Genomic DNA, 25,130 nt, shown 5'->3' with positions numbered 1-25,130 from the left:
CCTGTATTCAAACATCCTTTCCAGCTGTGATTCAGATCCAGCTGTGAGAGATATCGTAAAGAATGGAAGCAGGTCGACCCACTCAGACAGGAAACTTGACGGCTGCAGATGCTGGCATTGTCACAACCCCACACTGAACACCAGACAAACACTGAACAATCGTGCTGTCATTCTGCAACGAACTTCCCTGTAAGGACAAACGAGATGGCTCTACGTAAGGTTCTGGACGCCATCCACATTCTCGAGAAAACGGTTTCGCTAGTATCACGTCTGTCTGCCCACTGAAGTTGCCAGAGAAATTTCTCTTCCCCACTTCACACCATAAGCCTCTTGTATCATACTAAAGAATGTGAAGATGATTTTAGTCTGAATAGTAACACGAGAGGGCAACATGATGAATAAAAAAACAGGTTGAAATGTGAAGTTTAAAAATGTAAATATAATAACCTTTGCAGCTGTGTTGTGCTGCAGGTTACACACCAAGATATTAAAGCTTAATCTGAAAGTCATGCATAAACAGAAACAAAAATGACCACTGAACCATAATGCTTGAATACAGGATTATCAGACTTGGAAATGTTGAGCCATATGCATGTTGTTCAGAAAGTGGCAAGAAAATCATTTTAATCATCTAATTTTTTCTCCTCTCAGTACTCGAAGCAAATGTCAAGCCTGCAAGGCAGGAGGGATGCTCTATTTACCTGCCTCTGACAAGGTCGCCAATCTGCCTCCAGCACACTCTCTGTTAGGACAATCGCTCCCCTCTCCCTCTTGCTCCCTCTCCGTCTGTCACTTTCTATCCGTACGTTTTTCTCACAGACCTCCCAGCACCCCACCAGTCTCCCAGTCCCAGCCTCCTTGCTGGATCTCTCCCTTCACTATAAACTCAGGCCCTGATGCAGCCATTGCGGCGCTGGGGGATTAAAGGGCAGTAAACGGAGTGTGTCACGCAGACTGACGTTTCAGTGTGCTCACGTCACCGTTCAACTAACCCAGGTGACTCACCAAGCCCCACTGAGCAAAAAAGAGGACCATTTATGTACATATTAAAACACACAATCCACGACTAGTCTCTGAAGGAACAGCAGGACCTGATTCACTAATTTTATGCAATTCTACAAGGCAATACTTTAGCTATAAAAAGTTGGATGACATTTTATCCTTCTGACAAGGGTTTATTGGCACTATGGTAACGCTGGAAATGTCCTGCACCCTGGTGGGGCTTAAGCCTCGCTATCAACAGCAGAGGTGACACGGCCAACCCCGAAACCAGCTGCCGTGACAGTGAGTGATTATCCTGGAACAAAGACATCAAATGTATAGAGGCGCACACCTCTCCCGCTGGCTCATCCCCCAGGAGATGCTGGGATTGGTCCGTACCTGAATTATCCCCCGTAGCCATAGTGACGGGGGTAGGGGGGGCACAGGTTGGCGGATCTGTGGGGCTACGAGGAGGGTGGGAGGAACGGCTGATACTCACATCTCTTTACACAGGCTGCCCATCCGCTGGCTCTCTGTGCTGAGCTGCTCCTTGGACAGATTCAGCTCCTCCTGGTATTTGGAGTTCTGCTGTTTCAGAGCATCAAGCTGGAGGCAGGAGAAAAACAGAGACAGAAGGGGTTTTTATACCGACAGCCGTTGATCGACGACTATAATCCTTTACAGTCCTGTCTTTTATATTATTAATCACTTATTACACACTTCATTACTTATTTCAGATATTTTGTTGTCATATCACATTCAAAACCTCTTACTGAAGAAAAAAAAAAACATTTCCAAGTATTGTATAGTCCTCAAAACAACAGCACAGATTTCAAACCCTTCAGAAAGGAGAAATCTGAAAATCTGTCAAGTTCTCTCATAATTATTGTGCAATCAAACTGCTTCTTTTATCCAGTATGTAGTACAACATATATGACCTAATCCTACAGTACAGACACATCAAACATATAATAATAATAAACAATAAACAAATTATTATTCAAACCTTTCACCAATTCCCACATAACTGTATAATTCATCATGCAATGAAAACACACTACAACATGATCAATCCACATTGAAGAGGAGGGAGTCTTCCCCATGGTGGTTTGGGGGCTCCCCTGCTCATTATGAATATACAGACCTCAGGTGGATGTCAATCAATCAAACTGATAAACAGTTATGGCATCCTTTCTAGCCGCTTGAATTGCCACTGTACACTTCACAAAACTTTAAATCAACATGAAAATAATTCACACGGAATACATACAATGTGTATAACTAACATCATAGCTCAGGGAACCGGTTTGCTATACTTTCTATACTAGTTACTGTGGTACTTGTGCATTGATTCACTAGGGATATAGCGTGCTTCGCTTAGCTTCCCCCATAAGCGAGTCTTTTCTCGCTCCAGCTTGTCATGCATCCCTTTTCTTTCCGCATTCCATTTCAACAATTAAGTCTCTTAATTACATCCCTCACCAAGGACGACTAAAAATAACTCCTGCCAATAACTAATTTCTCCAAAGCGCTGATGGCCAACACCGTCTTTCCTCCCCGGCACAGACGTTTTTTCAAAGCAAAGACGTTTACATTCTGCTCCCTCACGCTTTTTTTTTTTTTTTTTACATGTAGAATTCACGACAGATAAAAAGATATGAACATGTTGCGCTGGGTTTGTCCACACCGCCTCTCCTCCCGTGAGGGGCCGCTCTGAGACTGGGGTGGCGGGCTGAGAGAGCGCCGGGGACAGACCGCGCTTGTTTACATAACAGAGTCAGCATGGTCTGCTGTGAGCACAGCCTCGCTTCGTTCCACCCGGCGCGCGACAGCCCGCAGCTGAGAATTTCGCCGCGGGGCGCCGGCGGCTGGCACCCCGCGCGCTTACAACCAGAGCACAGCTCACGCTTCCCGCCACTGCCATCCATTGAAACACAGCATGAGAGAGAGAAGGGGAACCAACACGTTTTCTGATTCAGTAGTAAGTCCTTCTTGGTTGGTTGCACAGCATCAAACATCAATCAATGACCCTGACAGACAAACGCATACACATTCTCTTGATACAGAGGAAAACGGGGCAACCACTACGAGCAGGTGCACGTGTTACCTGGAAGTGAGGGACGTAGAGGCTGGAGTAGCTCTGCTGTAAGGCGGCCACGTCCATGTCTGCAGACCCGCGCTCGCTTGCTCGGCACGAATACTATCGGCGCTACAGCCGCGAGAGAGCAATGTGCTGGGTGTACGGAGAACGCACGGTTTGCTGTCGCCTGAGTGCACGCTCTCGCACGCGCTGGAGATTACGTAATGCCCCTCTCTGATGCTGTCAGCCCCCCCCCCCCCCTTCTGTTCCTCTCCCTCCTTTCTACACGCTCTCCATCCATCGCTCTGCTGCTCGTTCCCTGCGGCCCCCCCCTCCCATCTTCATGCATTTCCTGCCCTCCTCCCTCTCTCAGCTGTTCTCCCATGCACTCCCATTTGGCAGCAATCCCCCGCCCCCCTCCCACGCACACACGCGCTCTATGTTATTAGCAAGCAGCAGACCCTATCTCCACCTTCAGCCAATCGGCAGCCGGCTCTGGGGCCCGCTGCCTTTCCAGTGATTACTTGGCTGTCTCATCTCATTTTCGGCACAAGAAAAGGGCCACCCAGGCGTCCGTCTCCCTTTCCCCTTCAGCACATGCTGTCAGCTCGCAACAGACCAAGGTCTTCATGGGGGATTGGGCTAGAGCTGTCCACCCTGCCCCATTCCCATGAACCCTTTCCTTACCCTGGTCTGGGCTGGGTGATCCCGCATGGCAGCAAGAGTCCCATCTAAAAAGGTGGGGGGGGGTGGTTTGAGACTACAGCAAGCGACTGAGTCATCCAGGGACGGGCTGACGCGGTACGCGACACGTGCACACGGGCTAACCGCTCAGCGAGGCGTGACGGCCCAGCCGCCGCAAGCTGCGGAGACTGGTTCAAGCTGGCGCATGCGTTACGTCACAGCAAGGGGGGGGGGTGTGCAGAGGGACAGCAAGGCAGAGCGGATCGGCGAATGAGATGGCTCAGCACTGTTACGAACAGTCACCACTCTCACTCAGATCCTCACGGCTTTCTTCCTTTGATGGGATTAATGATGCTGTAATCTCATAATCTGAAACTCTCTAGGGTTTAGCCTTTTACAGTCACTTTTTAGAGTCATGATCACAAACACATACATCCTCCAAATCTTCACTGACTTTAATGCTGATTGGGCACAATTCTTCTTCATTCTTTGTATCATTCAACTCTAATTTTTTAATCAATCCAATTTCTTACAACGCATTTTATGAGTGATTTTTATAGCCTTCTGTTGTTTTCCAATTTAAATCTTCATCACTCAGACACAATAATATATTTAACAAAAGCAAGGAAATTCAGTCAATTTACGTAACATCAATGTGTATGATAAATTCACACATCTCTCCCTACCCCTCTACAGCGCTGACACAACACAACACAGCAGCTGTAGGTTTCATTCATGCTAAGCAGCGAACGCTTTGAGAAGTGAGTCACTCCTGATAACAAAGGAGCTGCCATGTAGACACACTCCCTTCAGAGGGACCTGCCCTATTCCTCTCCGTACACAGCATGCGCGTGTGCATTTCGTCTTCTTCAGCTTTCATCTAATCTCTAATCTGTTTTTCTCGTTGCATAATGACACTCGCCATCTGGACAGGCTGGAGCTGGGTAAACGGATGGGGATGCATGCTTGCTACCCTCAGAGGCAAAGACAGACAGAGGAATAGCCATTGGCCTTCTCTGCATTAGTGGTCTGAAATGCACTTCCCGTGACCCAACATGTGCAAACTGCACAGCTATGTAAATACAAAATGCCCCTGGACCAAAACTGAGTTCATTACACGCAACGATTGTTTGAGTGCTTATATAAGCACGTGTTGCAAGTAAAGCTAGATGTCCACAGGGCAGTATGTAGTTGTTATGGTTGTAGCGCTAGATTCTGGGCCAGAGCTTTGTTTGTTCAAATCCAAGGTGAACAAGCTGTTGCACTGCAATTTTATTTAAAAGGTGCAGTCAATAAAAAGTTAGCTTTATAACAAACAATGTGTGTGATGTGTGCGATGGTAATAGGTTCACTTGATCACTTCTTTAGTAGGGGTAAGGAAATGATTTTCAGGTCTTTCCAGATGGGCTGACATCAGTTCTTTTACTCAATCATGTGTCCTTATTATTCTACTCAAAATCTGCTCATAAACAGCTCATAAAAATAGTGCATTCGTCAACATCTAAAAATAACTTCTTAGTTTTTCCATGGTGACATCACTGGCCAGCGGGTTATCTTTATTCTATTCACAAACTCAAACTGAAAGTAGCTTGGACAAATGACTAATAATAATGACAAACAACCACAACAATAGCAATGATGCATCTATTTAAGCCATTTTCATATTTTTACAATGATCCTTCAAATACAATATTGAAAAGAATCACACCTACATACAAAGAATATTTTATCTTTCATCAAAGCCAAACACCAGAGTACACAGAGACATTAAAAGCTACTGAAGAGAAAGACAAAAGTTGGGAATTTATAGCTTTTTGTCCTTTTTTCCAAAATTAGACATCTACGATCATTTCACAGCTTGACAAGCTTGCCAAATTAGAGCATTACTGTGGCTCAGCTGAGTGGTATTTTTGTGTATTTAAATCACAAATAAATCAAAACTATGATAAATAAAAGCTCTGGGGCTCTGGGGAGAATCACCTGGCTGGAAGTAATCTTTGAGCACTTGCTCCTGCGTATCGGCCTATTTAGCCACACATAAGACCCTTCGTGTCACTCCCTCACAGCCAGGCCCCGCCCCACCACACCCCTCCCAGGTTAGCCCCGCCCCACCCCGCCCCCATCCCTCACCTGAAGCCGCAGCTCTTGCTGGGCAGCCCTGCTCTCCTCTAGCAGGGCCTGCGTCTGGTCCTGCTCCTGCTGCAGACGGCCCTTCTCCCGCTCCAGCCGCTCTAGGTCCTGCGCTGTCAGCCCGGCAGCCTGAGAGGCCTGCGCATGGAAAGAAGTAGGGCATCAATAAAACATAGCCCTGAAAAGCATTCCGGGGGCGAGGGCGGAGGGATCCAAACAAAGCTCTGACGCACATGCTCGCGTGCGCCTCGGCATCTTACCGCGTCTACCAAACAGCTTCATAAAAGGTTCTACAAATATTCTTTAAGGTCCATCGTTATAATGATTTCACAACCGCTTTTTATTTGTTTATTATAATCCACATGCTTTTTATCTAGCTGAATTTTCCACTGATTCTCCTGTTCAAAACATGAGACTTCATTAAAGAAGAGGCTTCCGTGAACATCATTTACTGTGTTTTTCCCCGATTACATAATTGTTACATAAGCAAATTATAATTGCCCAGGTTGGGTACTAAATTCATGTACAGTGCAACTAACACAATCATATCCAATCATATCTCTATTGTCTATTTTAGATTATGTTCTAGCAGTGAATCCACTTCAGAGGCTGTGGATAAAAAAAAGCCCTGGCAGACTGAGAAAGAATATATGCGCTTCAGTACATGTGCGTGAAAAAGTACAAATTATTGATGACGACAATGCTTGATTTTCTGCATGGGTTCCTACAGTACACGCAACAGAAGGGCTAAGACAGCTGTAAACCAATTAACATTCTTCAAACCCCACATGAGTGGTTTTTCAAATGCACTGGCTGTTTCACTTTTCTGAGAACACTGACCGCTCCAAGTATTATTTTTATCCAAAGGTTTCTGAACAGATGTTACTGTTATTTCAGTGTACTGTACTCTGAGGTGAAACGTGAAATCTGCCTCCACTGAAAATAGAAAATAGAACATGATGAAACTTCGGTGACTAATCCGCTCCTTGTAATTGTGGCAATTAACCCACAGGTCTCTAGGCAGTTCACACCATCCATCACATCTGAAAAATTATTATTTATTATTAATAAAGTCATCAAATGTTGTTAGTAGTTGTGGGTGGGGATGCAGCCATATTGAAACCTAACCAAACAAACACGTGAAACAAACCAAGCCAGCCCACATGGGGTCAGTGCGCTCGTTAGTCATGGTGTACCTCAAGCTACTCAGACAAAGTGTTTTTGTGGAGGGCTGATTCAGCTGTAGCCCTGAGAATGGCATGCTTCTGTTAGGCAGGGCAGTGAGTCTGGTGAAGACCTATTCTTGGCCTATTCCTGGAGACAATCTCTACCTGCATTCTCTCCTCTTCTTTGTCATGGCCCTGTATAGCAGCATGAAGTGCTCCCCATCACCATTCACCTGGCTACTGCAATAGGGACCAATTCACTGCCCAAAACCTGACCCAGAGGCCTGAAGTTAGGCCGTATTCCAGCAGGGGACTGAGGAGGTTGGGATGGGCTGCTCCATCTAGTATATCTCACAGTTAGGTACCACTTGCTGATCCTCCATTACGTTTTGTTTGATCCTTCTACATGGAATTAACAGAACATTCATTCTGGCTGCTGGGCTTGTAGGTTTGCTGTCTATCGTAGTAGAGAGGTCTCTATTCTTCTCTCCTCTCTCCATTGTCCTCTGTGTTTCAGCCTGCTTTGTTCTCTGCTATCTTTTCTCCAGCATGGCCACCAGGTTAGATTTAGGTTGGATCTTGCCTCTTAATTAAAGCTCCTTTCTACTATTACAAACACTCCTCTGCTTTCTGCTGCACAGTAGATTCAAAGGCACTCCATTCTTACTGCAGGTAGTCATATTTTCTCCCTGCCTATACAAGCCTTAGAGCTGATTTAGCTGGGTCACAGCCACCTTTGCTAGCTGGAACATCTCCTTGTGATGGACATTCTCTGCTGGCTTCTCGTTTTCTCCCAGAAGCTCCAACACAAACACACCTTCCTCCCAGCCCCGAGCCATTCAGTTCCATGGCTCCCCTGCCCCCTGCCTGGAACCACCCACTGACTCTTGGCTCACATCTTTCCATTTAGCAGCCGCAGCTGCTCAGTTTTCAATGACACTTCTCTGCGATGCTGCTCCAGTGCAAATCGCACTGTCTCTTATCCTGTGAGTGGCATCTGAAGGGCTCAGTTCAGAGCCCCGAGTTTCACCACTTCAGCTGGAGATGTTCACAGATTCTAAGTGCAGATCCTTCAACTACATCCTTAACTGTTCAGTCGCATGCCTGGTAGAGGTTAGCTCAGCATGGATAGACTACAGGAATTAAGTGATGGTAAAGGAAGAAGGCAAAAGTTTAGCGGGGAAAAATGGTAGTCATTCAAACTGTTGAAAATAACGAGTCAGATGTAGTTGGTTAAACACACGCAAGCAAAACAGACATACATAAACAAATGAACTGGCACCATGCAATGCAAAGAAGTACTCACTAACAGAAGCCTAAGTTCACAACCTTGCTTTATGCTTGCGGTTCCACCTTTTTAGTCCCTGTGTCATCGAACATAATCTGTTATTCCATGGGGCGAGGGACTTAGAAGCATTAAAAGCCTTAAGATAAGGGAGTATTATCAACTGCTGTATTGAATCATAAGATGATGTACTTTTATGATTCCAAGTGAGAATGATTATTGCTGTGCTATTATGAACCAATAAGGGAGAAAGATATAAAAATACTTTTATGAAAGCTAGAACACTATGATGAGGTTATAGTGTTTAATGATAATAAAATTGCCGTTCATGCATAAAATGAGGCAACATAAATACACTGTTTGTTTTGCCACAGTCTGGAATAAATACAAATGGATTTAATGGCTTTATAATACATTCCAGTTGATAAAAAAAGGTTTGCTGGAAAAAGACTAAATTAAATGGTCTTGAGTTTGCCTCATACACTCTTAATTTTTATTTGGAATGGGTCTAATAAAGATTCCATCGCAAATGAAATCAGCCATTCATGAGAAAGATATCCAAGACTATAAAATGACCGATATTAATCTGTTCCTCCGCAACAAAAAGAAAACAAAAAACAATGGCAACCTTTCATCAGTCAATAGAACAATGCTGAAAATATCCAAAAGAATGTTGACACAACTGACCATAAAAACACCAGTGAATAATCACTAGGCTAACTCATGAAACTCACATTGAAAACAAGGCTAAACCTACAGCCTTTCTGCACCACAAAATATAACCATCTTCAAAAAACATGGAGGCTGCAAAACACCAAACCACAAGCTTCTTTAGCACAGTAAAGAGGGAAAAAATGTGTATTGCACCCCTCCCCCCATGACAGACAGTCTGAGAGAGACATCCAGGTAGCGCTCACGTGGGCCTGCTCTTTGTAGGGCTGCAGCTCCGCCACCAGTCGCTCCAGCTCCTTCACCTGCCGCCCGTGCCGCTCCGACTCCTCTCTCAGGGTCTTCGCCTGAGAGACCCGCAGCTCCTGGTTCTGGGCCTGGCTCTGCTCCACACTTTTCTCCTGCACCAGGGAGAGGGAGAAAGGGGTGAGTATGGTCAGAATGCGGGTAGGAGATTACCGGTCCAAAAGAGCTGCAGTTTTTCTGACCACACGCTCATTTTACTTTTTTATGATGGATTAGAGGACTGGTTTAACCTGAATGTACACGTAGTGGTGAATGTATTTATAGTCTTGTGACTTGGGAGAGCCAAGCAGAAAAAAGCTTGACCGGTCCTGCTAGAGAGGCCTGAGTCTGAATTGAATATTCAGCGCTGAATTGCAACAAGTAATCCAGTAAGGGTTAGGGGTCTTTAAAGGACAAAGATCCTTTGAGTTTTCAAGAGACTTTACATCATACAACAGCTGGTGAACATCAAATCAAAAGATCACTGAAAATATTCTTATTCTACCAACATCATATTCTACAGGATTAATAGCTGTGACCACTGTTGTGACTGCGAGGAAACTACTTTTACAGAAGAATGATATTAGTGCAGACTTTCCTGATGGTGTGGAGACCATACCCACATGATCACATGGCAGTGAGACTGCTGGCACCCTGAATAACCATTAAAGTGTACTCTTATACACATAAGAATAAAGCGGACACTGTGAGAAAAAAACCCCATGGTGGGCTCAGGGGAAACCCACCGAATAAGCACTCTAGGAAAGGGTGGTTTCAACTACACCTACTTTAAAACAGGTCACAGGCTCAGATGATGTAACTGTGGTTACTTACTGAAACTGAAAGCCATTATGTGGAAAAAAGTACCGACACTCTCTGAATTTACAAGGAATTTGTATGTGTGAATGTGTGTGCATGCGTGTACATGTATGGATGTGTGTTTGTATGTAGTTTTGGTTCCCTAAGGCCACAAGATCATCTCAGAGCTTAGAGAGGCAGACTGGGAAGGGCTAAACCCTGGCCAGTGGGGGCCCCACGTGGCCCCTGACACCCTCACTCACCAGCTGGGCCAGCCTCTCCTGAAGGGCCTTCAGCTCAGCCCGGTGTTTGTCCCTGCTGTCCAGCAGGTCCTGCTCTGCTCGGGCCTGGTCCTTTCGCCGGTTCTCCTCAGAGTGCGCCACCTGCTCCTTGGCCTCTGCGAGCTGGACCTGAAGCTCCTCCAGCCTCCTGCAGGAGGGAAGGCATGGATGAACAGGGAGGATCAAGGCCAAAGCCTTGAAGGGTCTAGCCAAGTTTTTGTACATACACAATACATTTGTGGATTGTAAAGACTTTCATAGAATTATTCACTTGTGTTCATTTTTGTTCAAAGAGACATTTTAAGTTTTCTTAAAACTTAAAAGGCTGTTTTAAATGTTGGGGTATTTCTTAGAACATGGAGAGGGGGTACAGTACATTCATACGACTGTCTCTGAAAACAGGTGGGATAGCTAGTGTAGTTTACCTCCACAATTGCTCAATGTTTCCATCCAAAAAAGTTTCCATTGTCATAATCAGTGCTTGTCATCATTCACTTGCTCTCAAGTCTTATCAACTATTCAGTAACTTACGGTCAGCAGTTTCACACTCTTTCACACAAGTCTTTCTGTGATATGCATGATACTTCCACAGTAATAGCCAAACCAGCCACTTTAACCCATGCAGCTATTATGAAACTTGTTCACAGGGTTGAGTAATTGCCAACATCGAAAGAGTCATTGTCTCCTGTGACCTGTACACATCTTGCCCTTGTGTCTGTTGTTAGCCCACTATATGTACTTTTGTACGTCGCTTTGGATAAAGGCGTCTGTTAAATGAATAAATGTAAATGTAAACGTCTCCGAGGTCCCGTCAACTGTAGTATTAGCCAGCTCCATTTAGCCTCTCAACTTTCATTAATAATAAAATCTAAAAAAGAATCAGATACACTTACAAGCTTTGGAGAAGACAATATTATCAAATTGTATACATATATTAGAGATTCAGCAGGAAATTGACTTCCAAGAGTGAATTTTAACTTCAGTTCATAAGAGTTACTATGTAGCTAGTCTTCACAGCAATGTGAAGTGACGTGAAGTGAGATTACAAAATTACAAGAAGACGTAACTGAAACTGAAAACTCAGTCATGTTATTCATGCTTATTGGTCAAAAAGACTGAGCTACTATACAGATCACAACAGTAGATAGTCCTTGGTCAGGTCAGGTCAATATTAATGTCATAAGCACCGTCTGAGAAGGCATCAGTTTATGAACCTACTGATAGGATGCTCTCTGATGAATGATCTTCAACAAAACAACAATTCTAAAATAGCAGCAGTGAGGTATGGTGGTAAGCAGCATGGCTTGTTACCCAAAGGTTGCTAATTTGATCCCCAGTTAGGGTATGACTGCTTAACCCTTAAGTAAGGTGCTTAATCTGAATTTCTTTGCTAGATATTCAGCCATACAAATTGATGTAAATCACCCTGCATACAGTTGTCTGCTAAGACAATGTAAAATGTCAATCTTTGTTTGACAAGAGCACTGAGTATGATCGAATGAAAATGTGTATGCACCTCTCTTTCTGAGTGAGGTCATCATTCATCTTGGTGAGCTGGGCAGAGCTGTCCCCTGATGATCTCATCATCTCTGCGATGTCATTCTCAAGCTTGGCCTTGTCCTTCGTCAGCTGGTCCAACTTCTCCTCCGCCACCTTCATCTTCCTCTCCATTCCTACACAGAACAGTTTCTCAAATCATATTCCATTTAATATATACAAGTAGAATTGTTTATATATATCATGCATACATACATATGTGTATATACACACACCTGTATATATATGATTGTGTGTGTGTGTGTATATATATATATATATATATATATATATATATATATATATATATATATATATATACATATATGTAAAGAGAGACAGAGAGATATTCACACACTCACACACACACAATCATTTTACCTATATATGTTAAATCATTCTACTTTGGGTCTCAATTATAAAAGTGGAAGGTATCCATATAGATGGTGAGGTGCATGAACCTTCCTTCCCACATCACACTGTCACACCAACAAGCTGTTACACCAATACACATGGCTGGTGTGGCTGGTATGTGGAGGATCACTATGCAAACTGGCTGGTCAAAAGGGCAATAAACCACATATCTTTCACATCTGCTTGGTTTGTATGTTTCCCAACAATGAGTGCCTATACTATGAGTCACCCATGTGACTCTCTGATCTATCTTCTATCTTCTTCATCACTGGAGTTTTCAAGCTAAAGCAGTGTCAGATACTAAGCACTGACCTGCCAGCTGGGCTTTCAGAGCCTCTGCGTCAGCAGAGAGTGTCGAGCACTGCTTCTCTTTCTTACCCAGCTTCTCAAGCACCTCTGAAAGCAAACAGAAAGAATGATTGTAGGAAACATAGGAGAAATAAAAAATAACAAGGTTTGACCACAGAGCATTACACGTAGGCCCACTGTGTTTACAAGGAAATGGGGGAGCGGTGGCAGACTATACGACTAAGTCTCAGGGTTAGTGGTTAGCGGCGCTTTTTCAGGAACAAGAAAGAAACAGGCCCCATTTACATCATCCAGACTATAAAAAAGGAAAGCAGAATGACAAAAAAATCTGCATGTGCTTGGTACTGAACCCGTACAGAATAGTCATTCTTTAAGAGTCATTTATGTAAAACAGTAAGTACATTTATCATAAAATAGCCTCATTTACTGTAAACTGGTTGGTAAATTATCATGCATAAAACCAAAAAGAAACATAAGAAATGCACTGCTGATTCTGGAGCACTTTACAATTTTGTGGGAGAACTCTGCAAAAACATCCTTATGTGAAGCACATGAATTATAGGACGTAAAGTATGGAATTTAAATAAGTAATCCAAAAAAGCTTTAAATATATATTTAATTTCTCATCAACTGAGCTTATTTACCTTGCATAGTTTGTGCTGCCTTCACCTCTTCCTCTGAGTCTCTTTGAAGCTTTTGTTTCTGTAACAGTAAATGTACATGTCAATATGATTATTTACCTCAAGTGCACAGCACAGATTAAAATGAACACCTTTATTACACTGCCTGGGACTTGATGGTCCAAATATGAATAAACTATCACTGAATGATGTTCAAATGCCAGACTCCTCTGAGTGAGTGATCTGAGCCATAGTATTCCCAAACACAGGTTCCTTGCCTGAACCGACCTAAACCAGGTGTTCTTAGGATTCTCCCCCCAGGCAGTAACCCTGGAGCAGTTTATAATTTTTCATACCATTATTTGGGTTACCATTATTTGGGTTAAGAGATCAACAAGCTGAAAGCTGTTGGGATAAGAGAGCAGTGCACAACCACAGTGAGTCAGTATCATCTCACCGATTTCTGTTCAGGCAAAGCAGAATGAGGTGTCCCTCTAGTGGCAAAGATTTGCCAAAATGCAAAGGGGTAACCATTCACCTCAATGTAGCGAACTACATTACACAGAAAAGATACCATTTTCAAAATGAACTTCAGACCACGTGGTTCCCTGCACTTACCTGAACGAGCACTATGAGGCTGGGTGTTCAGCTCAGTTGCACGCAGGGTCATAGTGCATGCCAGTTCTTTTTCCAGTCTCAATTGCTATAATAAGCTGCATGCTAACCCATCCTACCTGCCATGCTATATTACAAGTGGGCTGGCATAGTTCATAGCATATACACAAGCCATGAGTTTGAACTAAGCCAACCACCATCACCCCCACCCTCGCTTTTGTGGTTCCCTCCCGAAGTTGCACGTACCCCTCCTGCCCTTCCACTTACCAAGCTGTCCAGCTGCTGCTCTGCAGAGGCCAGGCTCTCCCGCAGAGAGCGGACCTCCTGGTGCTTGCTCTCAAGCTCACTGGCCAGCTCACTGAACTGTGGTGCAATGGGGTGACAGCGGTTGAAAGGAAAAATAAATCATGAATGGAAAAATGCAAAAAAAAAAAAAAAAAACCAAGAAGAAAACAATGGTTTTTCTAATGATTAAAACAAAAATGCTGTGTGCGTTCTCTTCACAGAAAGAAAACATAATATGTTACAACTGAAAATGGACAGTTAGCGAAAATGTTATGAATGAAAACATGAGAATGAGTGGATGAACAGGCCCTACCTTGCCGCCCTGGGAGAGAGACAGGGCTTCGGCTGCCTCCAGCTTGGCTGTTAGGCTCTCCAGGTTACCTTCGGCATGCTGGTCCTGTTCCTGGGCCCCCCTCAGCTGTGCCCTCAGGGCCTGCAGCTCAGCAGCCTGCTGGCTAACCTTGCCCTCCAGCTGCTCCAGTTCCTTTACCTTCAGCTCCGTGGTGTGCAGCTTGCCCAGCACGTCCTCCATCTCCACCAGGTGCTGCTCCTCGGCGCTCTCCAGGCTGTTGCGCAGTGCCTCCTCCAGACCGTCCTTCTCCTTCGCCGCCTCCTGCAGGCGGGCCCGCAGCTCCTCTGCCTCGGCTGCCCGCGTCGCCCGGAGGTCCTCCACCTCCAGCCTGTGCTCCACCTTCAGCCTCTCCAGGCTGCTTCTCAGCTCCACCAGCTCGGCCGACTGGGCCCCGGCCCCCTTGCCGAGGGATGTCCTCAGCTCTCCCATGGCCTGCTGGTGGGAGGCGAGGGCCGACTCCAGCTTGGAGCGCCACAGCGCGGCAGATTCGGCGCGCTCCTTCTCGGCCTGCCCCAGCCGGGCCTTGAGCAGCTCATTGTCCTTGGAGAGCTTGTCGCTGGCGGCCTGCAGCAGGGCCAGCTCTCTCCTGTGGCTCCTCTCGCTGCCCTCCAGCTTCTCCCTCAGGGCCCCTCGCTCTTTTTGGTGCTCCGCCACCTGCGCTCTCAGTGTGCTCAGCTCATCTAGGAGAAGGGAGGCTGAATCACCCCCCGACCCCCGCGAAGACTCCAGTCGAAACCTGAGGTCTGCCATCTCCTTCGCCTGCTGGGATAACTCCCTCTCCAGCTCCATGATACGAGACTTCTCTGACACAGTGGCTACCTACAGGATAGCAAACCTACCTTTCAGTCATCATTCAGGAATATTTGACCAGGTGGGTTACAAAGAAACTGTAGGACTGTTTGTCAAGTGTTATGAAGTGTCTCACAGAACCATTTCAGAACAATTATGAGTTGCAGAAAGTAATGAGCTTTGTTTTAGTAAGCTTGCTCTGGGCATAACTAGTTAAAAGTGCTGAGGGGTCTAATATAACTGTCATACTAATACCGCCCTATATTTGGAGAGGGAGAACCTGAGTACCCATGGAAATACAGAGGGCATCTCCACAGGTAAACACACTATAGTGTCCTTTGGCAATACAGACACTGGAAATACAGCCAAGTCTTGACCCCCGAAAAGAGGGGAGGGGGAAGGAAATGGGGTTTGGTAGGGAGAGGGCATTAGAGAAATATAAGAGAGCAGCAGGAAGAAGAGAAGGTGCTGGCTAACCAGTGACACCAGCAAAAGCTCATGGGAATCAGAGGGGGCATTGTGGGGTATACAGCGGAGCAGGAGGTGAAAGCGGCACAAGGTAAGACCAGTGTAACACAACTGAGAGCTGGTGACAGCCATTATTACATCTCTGACCAGTCAATGTCACCTTATGGTGCATTACCTGCAGCCACAAAGCTGTTCCTAGTTGCGGTCTAGGTTAGGGAAAAGCCCTTGGAACCTTTCGCTTAACCTGTATGGTAGACCTGACTAGTAGATTTGGGAATGTGTGGAAGTTTTCTTCGATTATGGAGGTTGCTGTAACCTCATCTCAGATATCATCAAATTAGGAGACAAACTAAATTGTCATTACCATGTCATTATCATTATGGAAATAATACATACACAACACAGAACACAGACTAATATTAGGGGGTAACAGTGTTACAATATGTGTCATATTTTCGTGAGGCCCCCATTTGCAAATTATTATTCTAATCATTAGTGTTGAGAAGAGCACTAAGAGTCTTCAAAACTTACAGGCTGATCTGTCAATCAACAGCACCCATTTTTGAGTTAAAATGGAAAGAAGAACAGAAGAATGTTGAAAAAAACAGCTTTTACATTTGTATTACTTTTTATATAGGCAACTAATACAGTGTTTGCACTTAAATCATGTTTATATTTTCTGTGATGTTTACATGATGTTTTAATGATAAGAATTTTAAGAATTACATTAGTTACTTCAATTTTATTACTGGAATAGTTTCTCATGAATTTCTCATGAAACAAGCTTGCTTTGATGATGGAATTCCAAATTTTTGAGAGGCATTGCTTAAAACTATATTGTGACACCTACTTTTGGATGATCGTGGGAGCTAATACCAGTCATCATTGACTTTTGGTTGTGGGTGTGACAAACAAGCCAATGAACAAGGCAATTTATTAGCAATATCGGCACACTGACATTGCTAATCATGGTAGAAAATTGCATCAATCTTGTGATTTAGCAAGAACGATGGATATATTTTGGTCAGTGCAAACTTTTGTTTTTAATGTTTGGGACATTTTCCAGGGCAACAAGGACAGTGGGACATTTGACCACTTTTCATGATTTTTCCATGATGTTCACGGATGTTATGTTCAAGAATCTTGGGAACCCTTTCTAAATCCCTTTGAATATCCTTTAAAAGCTCGCTTTTACATTTTCCAGCTGTCCACAAAAATTGGACATGGGAGACTTGGGGCGATGGGAGGGACTAACCCTACACCACCCTCCGATGGACAGGAAAAGGCAAACAAAAAAACAGAACACAAGCGCTCCCTGGCAAAGACGAAGGGTCTGAGATGACGTACATCACACACCCCATCCCCCCTCTCCCAACAACACCGCCTACGCAGAGTGAGGTCCATTACCCTAGTGTCTTCTAACTCCCTCTGGAGTTTGTCAGCTTTGGTCTTTTCAAAGAGCAGGCTCTGTTCGAGTTCCTTAATGCGGGCATGCTCCAGCATGGTCTGCGTCTGTTAGTGAAGAGGGAAGAGGAAGAGAACACACCAGTGCCACCGTCACATGCCAGCCCCGGCCGACAGCTGTGGGAAGGGAAGGAGCCTCATGCAGGCCATGCCAAGAGCACCTTCCATGAGTGAGGACAGGTGATGGAGTGAAGCGGGGAGAGTGATGCATGAGGCGGAGAAGGAACGGTTGAGGGGGAGGGGTTAGGTGGAGCGAGAGCAGAGGGATGGGCAATGCTTGCAGCAGTGCAGCTGTTTGTTGCAACTGGAACAGCCATAAATGAAGAAAATGTAGACAGCGAAAAGGGTCGTGCTGGTAAAAGCACCAGCAGAAGAGTGGGAAATGAAAGAACGAATGAATGAGTGAAAGAAAAAGAAAGAGGACTTGGACCACTCATTTAGAAAGGGCAGCAAACGATGTGGATAAACCTTCGGGCAGTGACCCCATTCAAAGACCTGGGTTGGTAAAGAACATCGCATGTCCTTGTGAACACTAGGCTGAAGGCCCATAATGCACTAGGACATGCAAGAACCATTCACATACAGTGCTGCTGTTTCTACAGCATAGTCAAAGTCAGCTCTGACCATAAGCAGTTAAAAAAAAAAACAACAGAGCAAACAAAATACCAGGACCCCAAGAAATAATATGATAAAATAATGATTATAATGGTCATAATCATTAATGAAGGAATGATAATGATGACAACAAATAATATGGAACATTCAGAGAATGAGTCAAAAACTGAAAGCTGTACAATGGAGGCACAGTGTGGAAAACCTTTAGGGAAGTGCTCTGCGCTTGCTATCATGGATGAAGCTGATACCATTAGAGAAAAAAAGATGTATCACTTTCATTCATGGGTTTAAAGCAAGGTATTACATTATTATTATTGCCATTATCACCCACAAAAAAGCATTTGAAGTTTAGTTTTTCTGAAAATTTAACATGCATACAAGTAATGCAGTCAACGCAGTAGAGTGTAGTTAGTGTTAAAAAGCCGCACACGTAGCTGTAGGCTGGGAATGATCTTTTTAAATCTGAAGTTCAAAGTCGGATGTCTTCGGCAGCTTCAGTATGCCTGCAGAAGAACCAAGCTGCAGAGTGTGTCCTGTAATGTGGAATACATACTAAAGAACAACGAACTCTGCTAAAAGATCCAATTACTGAAACAGGGAGTCTATGTGAGCCTCGTCAGTTGCCTGGCATTCGAGCAAGCCAGCATGCTGCAATTGCATTGCAGGCTAACGGTATCCCATTAAGTAGCCGAGATACAGTAATGTAGTAATGATGGCTTCAGAAGTCATCTCTGGATGATGGGAGTCCATCCCAACTTGGACCGCTTTGGAAATTTTTATGGGAGAGATTCCTTAATTTAAGATGGACAAAGGGTTCCCTGCCATCAGACACACAGTGTTACAGAGAAAACTTGGCATGACTTAGCTCTCCTGGGTCTGATGATGATGTTTTGATCATGGATCCAATTAAACTCAGCTATCAGAACAACACCACTTAACTGATATGGATTATGGCTATAATCTGAGGCCTTATTAGAATGATTATCCACCGACATAGAGTCCAATCAGATGTTTTCTACATTCCACTTGGTTGAGTGCAAGTCTAAACTGTTAATCTTGTGTCATGTGATGCTCTAACTGTACTTCAAATGGTCATGAAAATGAAGGATGGAAGTTTGTTTATGATGCACTCATCATACAGTTGTCCAATTTGAGCACTTATTACGGATTGAACAGACAATTTTCAATTGGTCAGCACTGCAACAACATTGTGTGGACTTGTGTGATTCAACAGTTAAGGGGGAGTTAACTGACTAAACAACAGTCCACTCTGCACCAATCATCCAAGTTTGTGCTTGGCAGTATCTTTGTGGGCAGTTTGTCCTTATTCAATCATTCTTTTTCAATCACTTTTTCTCAAAATTTTACATGAATTTTCAAGATCAAGTGGTCTGAGCTCAGGTTTTAGTTATGTCTTATTGTATTGCCCCTCGGAGAAGGGCCTAAGCTATAGCTGAAGTATTTTCACTATCATCTGTGTTTAATAATAACATTCATCTGGGTCTGCATCTGTACTTCTGAAAATGGTTGTAAGTAAGGGAGATGTCTGCAAAGCAATATCTACATTTAGGCTGTTAAGACAATTAAGCAATGGATACATTAGTGCAGATCAGGTGAGCACCAGTACAGGAAGAAATCCAATCTCTTGCCATAGTACCCTTCCTGTTTCCGAGCGGCATTGTGTTACAGTGCCTTTGTGCATGTGCGAGTTTGTGTGCATGCCTGTGGTGTCTGTTTACCTCTAGGTCACCTTTGGTAATGCAAGCTTCCTCCACACTGAACTGAAGGTCCTCTACTTTCCTGTAGACAGATAACAGAATCGACATCACTCCTCCATTCTCTTTCCTCTAGAACCATGTCACCTGTGGAAATACCCTACTATACTACTACTCTCCCCTCCTCTCTTCCCCGCTCTCTCTTTACCCCCCCCCCCCAACCCCCTCTTCCCAGTGGAAGCATCCTTCTTCACCTTTGTCTCATTACATTACATTACATGCATTCAGCAGACGCTCTTATCCAGAGCGACTTATATAGGTTACAATTATTTACATGTTACCCATCTATACAGCTGGATATTTACTAAGGCAATTCTGGGATAAATGCCTTGCCCAAGGGTACAACAGCAGTGCCCCAGCAATGCCCCAAAGGGGAACCGACAGCCTTTTGGATAAGAGTCCTGTTCCTTACCGCAATGCTACACAGCCACCAAATCCCCCTTTCATAACCACACCCGCCACCACCCTCCCGCTGCTCCCATCACCTCTTCTCCTCCTCCAGCTGGTTCAGCAGCTCCACCTTTTCCTTGTCGGCCGTCTCCACCAGCATGCGCAGCTGGTCCATCTTGGCCTCCATCTCCATCACATACTAACAGAGAAGGAAAGAGAGAGAAACACATAAGAGAAAGACATTGAGAGCAACAGACAGAAAAAAATAAAGAGAGAGCTAGGAACAGAAGAAAGATGGTGGGTATGGGTTGTGAGGGTCGTATTACTCATCACTGTCACTGACACCCTTGAGCCATGACGACTGGATTTGTGCATGCATGTCCAGAAACAGGTTTGTTTCCAGATCAGGAGAACTGTTTTTCAGAAATTAACTGTCAGTTCTCACAGAATCACATTATTTTACACAAGAAACTGGTACTTAATTTTAGTGAAACAAGAAAATCAGTTTACAAAATCTACTATGGTCTCCTATGCCATGCCTTATACTGTCACCACATGTGTATAGCGTGGAATTAACACAGCCACAAATACTTCTAGTAAGCAAGTGCTTTCAGATCCTGAGAGGGGGCGCCCTAGTTCTGTTTAAGAAACAGAAGAGAGGTTTATCTGTTATGGATTGGATTGAACAGCTCTTAAACAAGTAGACTATTGAATGTTCTCTGAATATATTCAAAAATTAACTGAAGAATGAATGCTTATTATTTATTGAAAGGTCAGAAATGTCTGCGCATGTTATACACAGACAGCCGAAAACTGAAAATGTAATGTAGCACTGACTCTTAATTTTTTTAGATTAAATGCTTTTTGCCAAGGCAGCAGTGATGACTGTTCATGTTTGACTGTAATACAGCTGTCTGTGATAGCATCTGCCTGTTGCCAGCTTTTGTGTGTGTGTGTGGTATGCCATTGATGATGACATGCTTGCAGTTTTTCAGTGCCCCCCAACCTGCTCCTGGCTCTCCCTCATCAAGGTGAGCTCCTGCTCCACCTTGCCCATGTGGCTGGTGGTCTTGGCGACCTCGGCCCGCTCCAGGTCGCGCTCGGCCAGCAGCTGCTCGATGTGCTGCTGCTTCTCCTTCAGGGCCTCCTGCAGCGCCGTGGTGCCTGAGATCTTCCGTGCATAGCGGGATGATGTCTCCGTCAGCTGGTGTTGGGGGGGAGGAGAGGATCAGAACACATCCCGCACCTTCCCCAGAGAGCCACTGACCTTGAGTATATCAGCCATCAATAAATCTGCAGTGAATCAAAGCCCTGACCTCAAGGCCATTTATTCATTATAATTTATTTGCTTAGTAGATGTCTCTGCCTGGAACATATTTTCAGTTTTACAGTTGGATATTTACTGAAGCAACTCAGGTGAACTGCCTCACTCAAGGGTACAACCATGGTACTCCACCAAGGATTTAGCCAACAACCTTCTGATCCCAAGCCCAGTTTCCTAGCTGACATGTCACACCACTACCCAGGAGGTTAGCTCTTGGATTTGTTCCCCTTAAGTGATTAAGGATTTGGATTAAACAGAAGCGAGGCGCTCTGCAGGGTGCACTGTATTTTCCAGGGCCAGAGCTGGAATCATTTGAACAACACTCATGTCAGCATGTTGAAATCATTGCCCCAGCAGGCTCTTCAGAGACTTGCTGTCAGGGCTGAGGCTCTACCGCTGTCGGTGATAGAATCAAGAATCGGGGACGAGAACTGAGGAAATTACATTCGACTGAGGTGAAACCACACGTAAGTCCACATAACCACTTCAGGCTCACAATGAGTCTGGAAATACAATAGAAATACGAATTGGTGAAATCTCTGAAATCTTTTTTTGGTTGGTAGTTTACAGTTTGTAGTTCTGGATTCCCCTGTCTCAGGTTTCCACTGTGGAAAAGCAGGTAGGAGTGTGGCCAGTTGTGGGAATGACAGGAGGCAAGATTTTGTGACTGTGCAACAGAGGTCACATGATGTGTGGCAAGTACAGCTGGTACTGACTGAGAGAAGGTGGGCTATGTGACTAGCTGGGTGATAGGAATCATGCTCATGTAACAATGTGGCCACAGATGGAAGAGCTACCTGACTGAATGGAAGATTAGGTTTGAGGAAGACAGGAAGTGAGGTCACAGGACAGAGAGGGGTTCTCACCAGGCCACTGCGGCTGGGTTTTCCACTGACAGAGGACGCCACAGAGCTCATGGAGCTGATGGAGGAGGCACTGGGGCTGCGCTTCAGGGCAGAGGGCGTGGCCCCGCTCTTGCGCACCTTGGTCTTGGCCTTGGCCGGTGTGGTGGACGGGAAACCTATACGTGTTACCTTGTGCACTGGGGCAAAGAGGCCGTACTTGGGCTGGCACTGGAAGTACCTGGGAACACAAGTGAAAAACAGTCTGACAGCAATCAAGCCCTGAATCACAGAAATATTCTCACCCAGGACCCAGTGCTGAATGGTATCATTGAGGTTCTCTTTTCCAAAGAACTCAGGACATACGAAATAGCCCTTACCAATATCACTTAGGCAACACAGCATATGTGGTTGGACATTACTGAGAATGTAATTCCAGCCACAGACCTGATCGGGGCTGGCCTCACTGTAAAGAGAAGAGTAAGCAGAGTTCCTGGTGGCAGGGTGAGCCGTTTTGCCACATTACCTGGTACCTGCCACCGCCCCGTCGTTCTTGCCCAAGGGCTCGTCCAGCTCCACGCCACACCACTCCCCCTTGGCGAAGTCCGTCACACCCATGAAGCGCACCACCCCTGCCTTGGTGCCCCCCACCTGAGAGAAGAAGGACAACACTGAGCCTCTCTCACAACACTATCAACGTATTTATCCACTACACATTACATACTAGAAAAGTAATTAACTAGACTGGAATAACAGGGGGTAAAGCAAAAGTTGGTATCTTGGAATGGAAATGTGCTCTCCAACCTGCCTTTCAGCTCTACCATTATTACCATCAGCTTCATTCTCAATGAAGCCTTCTGACTGAAGGCTCTTATTTTATGACGGCATTTAAAACACGTTTATTTCACTGTAACCTAAATGTACATATTTATCACTTGTTTACTGCATATATAAAATTCATAGACACAAACACAATCACAATGCACAAGAGGTAAATTCTTATTGTGATTGTATATTATTAGAGACACAGTGATCAGCGCTCTCAGTTCAGTTATAACTGATTCTTAAAAACTGTTCCTCTCAGTGGGAACCTGATGGATAATTCTCCCACTTCAGCACAGCCACAGCTTGCTTATTTGGAATTTAGACCAGGCCATCTGCAGTTCAGACTAAGGCATTTCCTGGCAAAATGAGAGAGGAGCTCCTTCAGGAAGGAAGGCATTCATCTGATTGCAGAGAGGACTAACTGAGGTTTTAGGTGAGACAGCCTCACAGATGCCACACTGGCAGAGACAAATCTTGTGCAGCGCACTGCAAGAAATAAACAGAGGTCACTCTGTCGGAGGGAGGGGGGGGCGTTCCGCCACCTCCGACCCAAAATTCCTGAGAGATTACCGCGGTGAGGCAGAGCAGTGTGACACTGGTGACGCAGCCATAATTACAGAATGGGGAGAAGAAAACAGTCCTCTCCAATCTTTTACAGCACCAATACTGGGCCACATTTGTGGGGCAGAGCATTTCAGCATATTTTGGACAGGTGTTGAGGGGGGAGGAGATGGCCACGACCTGGATAGGAATATCCTATATTACTTTCCCTCACAGAGCCTTATGTGCATTTAAACTCATCTGTATAGTGTAATAAAGGATGTATTAGTGGTGTGGCAGTGTGTGTGGGGTACCATCCATTTCTTTGCTTTATCTGTTACTTTACTATTGTTATTCTTGGAGATATGATAAGAAGAGTTAAAGTTATGTCTGTGATTTTAATCAGGTTAATCAGCACTGGAAGGCAAGGATTAATCACTTTGGCAGAATGTGCTCCTCAGGCTAAAATTAGCACGTACAGTATATGCACGGAGATAAAACTACAAAAACACACTTTGTCAGTTGTATTCAGAGGCAAAGTACATTTGATACATTCAGTCAAGGTTGTATGTTATTGAAAAGCTAACCCTATTTAACCCTGCTCAAAGCTGCATTTCATTGCTTTGAAGTTGACTGTGCCTTTCATCTGTTTCAGCCTGTTGATTTTCAGAGATGTCAATGCACAAGCAGAAAGAATGGCTAGCTGGAACAGTGAGTGCATAGGCTGATGAGGGGTCTTACCAGCACACGGTCGCCCATCTTCAGCTCGCGTTCGCCCTTCTTGAGCGAGCCTGTCTCGGACAGGTTAGACAGGGACTCGCTGGTGGTCCGTGCCAGATTGGTGGTGGGGGTGGCGGTTGTGGCCTTCTTGGAGGCGGGCGCGGCGCTGGCAGAGGTTACGGGCGTGTTGGAGGCCAGGCTGGTGGAGGTTGGGGTGCTGGCCTGGGAGGCGGAGGCGGCCTGGGCGCCGTTGGGCTCGCCCTCGGGCACGGGGCTGTGGGATAGCTTGGAGGGGCGGGTGAAGATGCCCCGCTGGGCCTCGCACTGGAAGTAGCGCACCCCTGCCACGGAACCGTCGTTCTTCCCAATCGGCTCGTCCAGAACGATGCCCGCCCACTGGCCGGGGGCGAATTGCGTCTCCCCCAGGAACTGCACGAAACCCGGCTTGTTTCCGTTCACCCACACGCGATCGCCCACCTTGAAATCACCTGCTGTCCCCTGGGCCTCTGTGGACCCGGGACCAACGGACAATTTATCAGCTGAAGGTGGCTTAGGCATGGCTGCAGGGACACACAGAGAAAGGTGGACTGAATCAAATTAAAATAGAAATTCTTTTTGTAAGAGGAATGTGTTGAAAAGCAAATACGATACTGTTGTAATTTAGGCAAAATAACTGGACAGGAGGTGTACCTGAACTTGAAATCCTGTTTTAAAGGGGCCTGAACATCACTTAGATGAAAGTGCAACAATACATGAAAAGAGACTCACGCTGCTAAACCTCTTTACTCTTGGCAGAAGCAGACTTGGGGGATTTGATTATGGTTTTTACATTTAAAAAGGATTAATAAACTTGCCAATAGCAGCTGTTTCAAGATGAAAACTATCAGA

The 25,130-nt window shown here is 45.1% G+C and overlaps 1 protein-coding gene across 3 annotated transcripts in view; it reads right to left on the bottom strand.

Annotated features, from left to right (window-relative positions):
* Positions 1-25,130, bottom strand: part of LOC118777732 (CAP-Gly domain-containing linker protein 1-like) — a 52,574-nt gene that overhangs the window by 10,468 nt on the left and 16,976 nt on the right. Inside the window, exons 3-18 of one of the 3 annotated variants that reach the window (XM_036528855.1) lie at positions 24,264-24,802; positions 22,684-22,808; positions 22,182-22,398; positions 20,998-21,195; positions 20,087-20,190; positions 19,566-19,626; positions 17,155-17,259; positions 14,452-15,309; positions 14,121-14,216; positions 13,263-13,320; positions 12,622-12,705; positions 11,876-12,032; positions 10,342-10,507; positions 9,244-9,396; positions 5,876-6,013; positions 1,481-1,587 (exon numbers count right to left, since the gene is read on the bottom strand). In XM_036528855.1, coding sequence (XP_036384748.1) covers positions 1,481-1,587; positions 5,876-6,013; positions 9,244-9,396; positions 10,342-10,507; positions 11,876-12,032; positions 12,622-12,705; positions 13,263-13,320; positions 14,121-14,216; positions 14,452-15,309; positions 17,155-17,259; positions 19,566-19,626; positions 20,087-20,190; positions 20,998-21,195; positions 22,182-22,398; positions 22,684-22,808; positions 24,264-24,802 — 3,166 coding nt within the window. The remainder of the gene's footprint in view (positions 1-1,480; positions 1,588-5,875; positions 6,014-9,243; positions 9,397-10,341; positions 10,508-11,875; positions 12,033-12,621; positions 12,706-13,262; positions 13,321-14,120; positions 14,217-14,451; positions 15,310-17,154; positions 17,260-19,565; positions 19,627-20,086; positions 20,191-20,997; positions 21,196-22,181; positions 22,399-22,683; positions 22,809-24,263; positions 24,803-25,130) is intronic. The other 2 variants (XM_036528858.1, XM_036528856.1) reach the window with 2 other exon arrangements.

This window comes from Megalops cyprinoides, chromosome 5, assembly GCF_013368585.1.
Source record: "Megalops cyprinoides isolate fMegCyp1 chromosome 5, fMegCyp1.pri, whole genome shotgun sequence".
NCBI classification, from domain to species: Eukaryota; Metazoa; Chordata; class Actinopteri; order Elopiformes; family Megalopidae; genus Megalops; species Megalops cyprinoides.
This window is presented reverse-complemented; position numbering and strand designations above follow the sequence as displayed.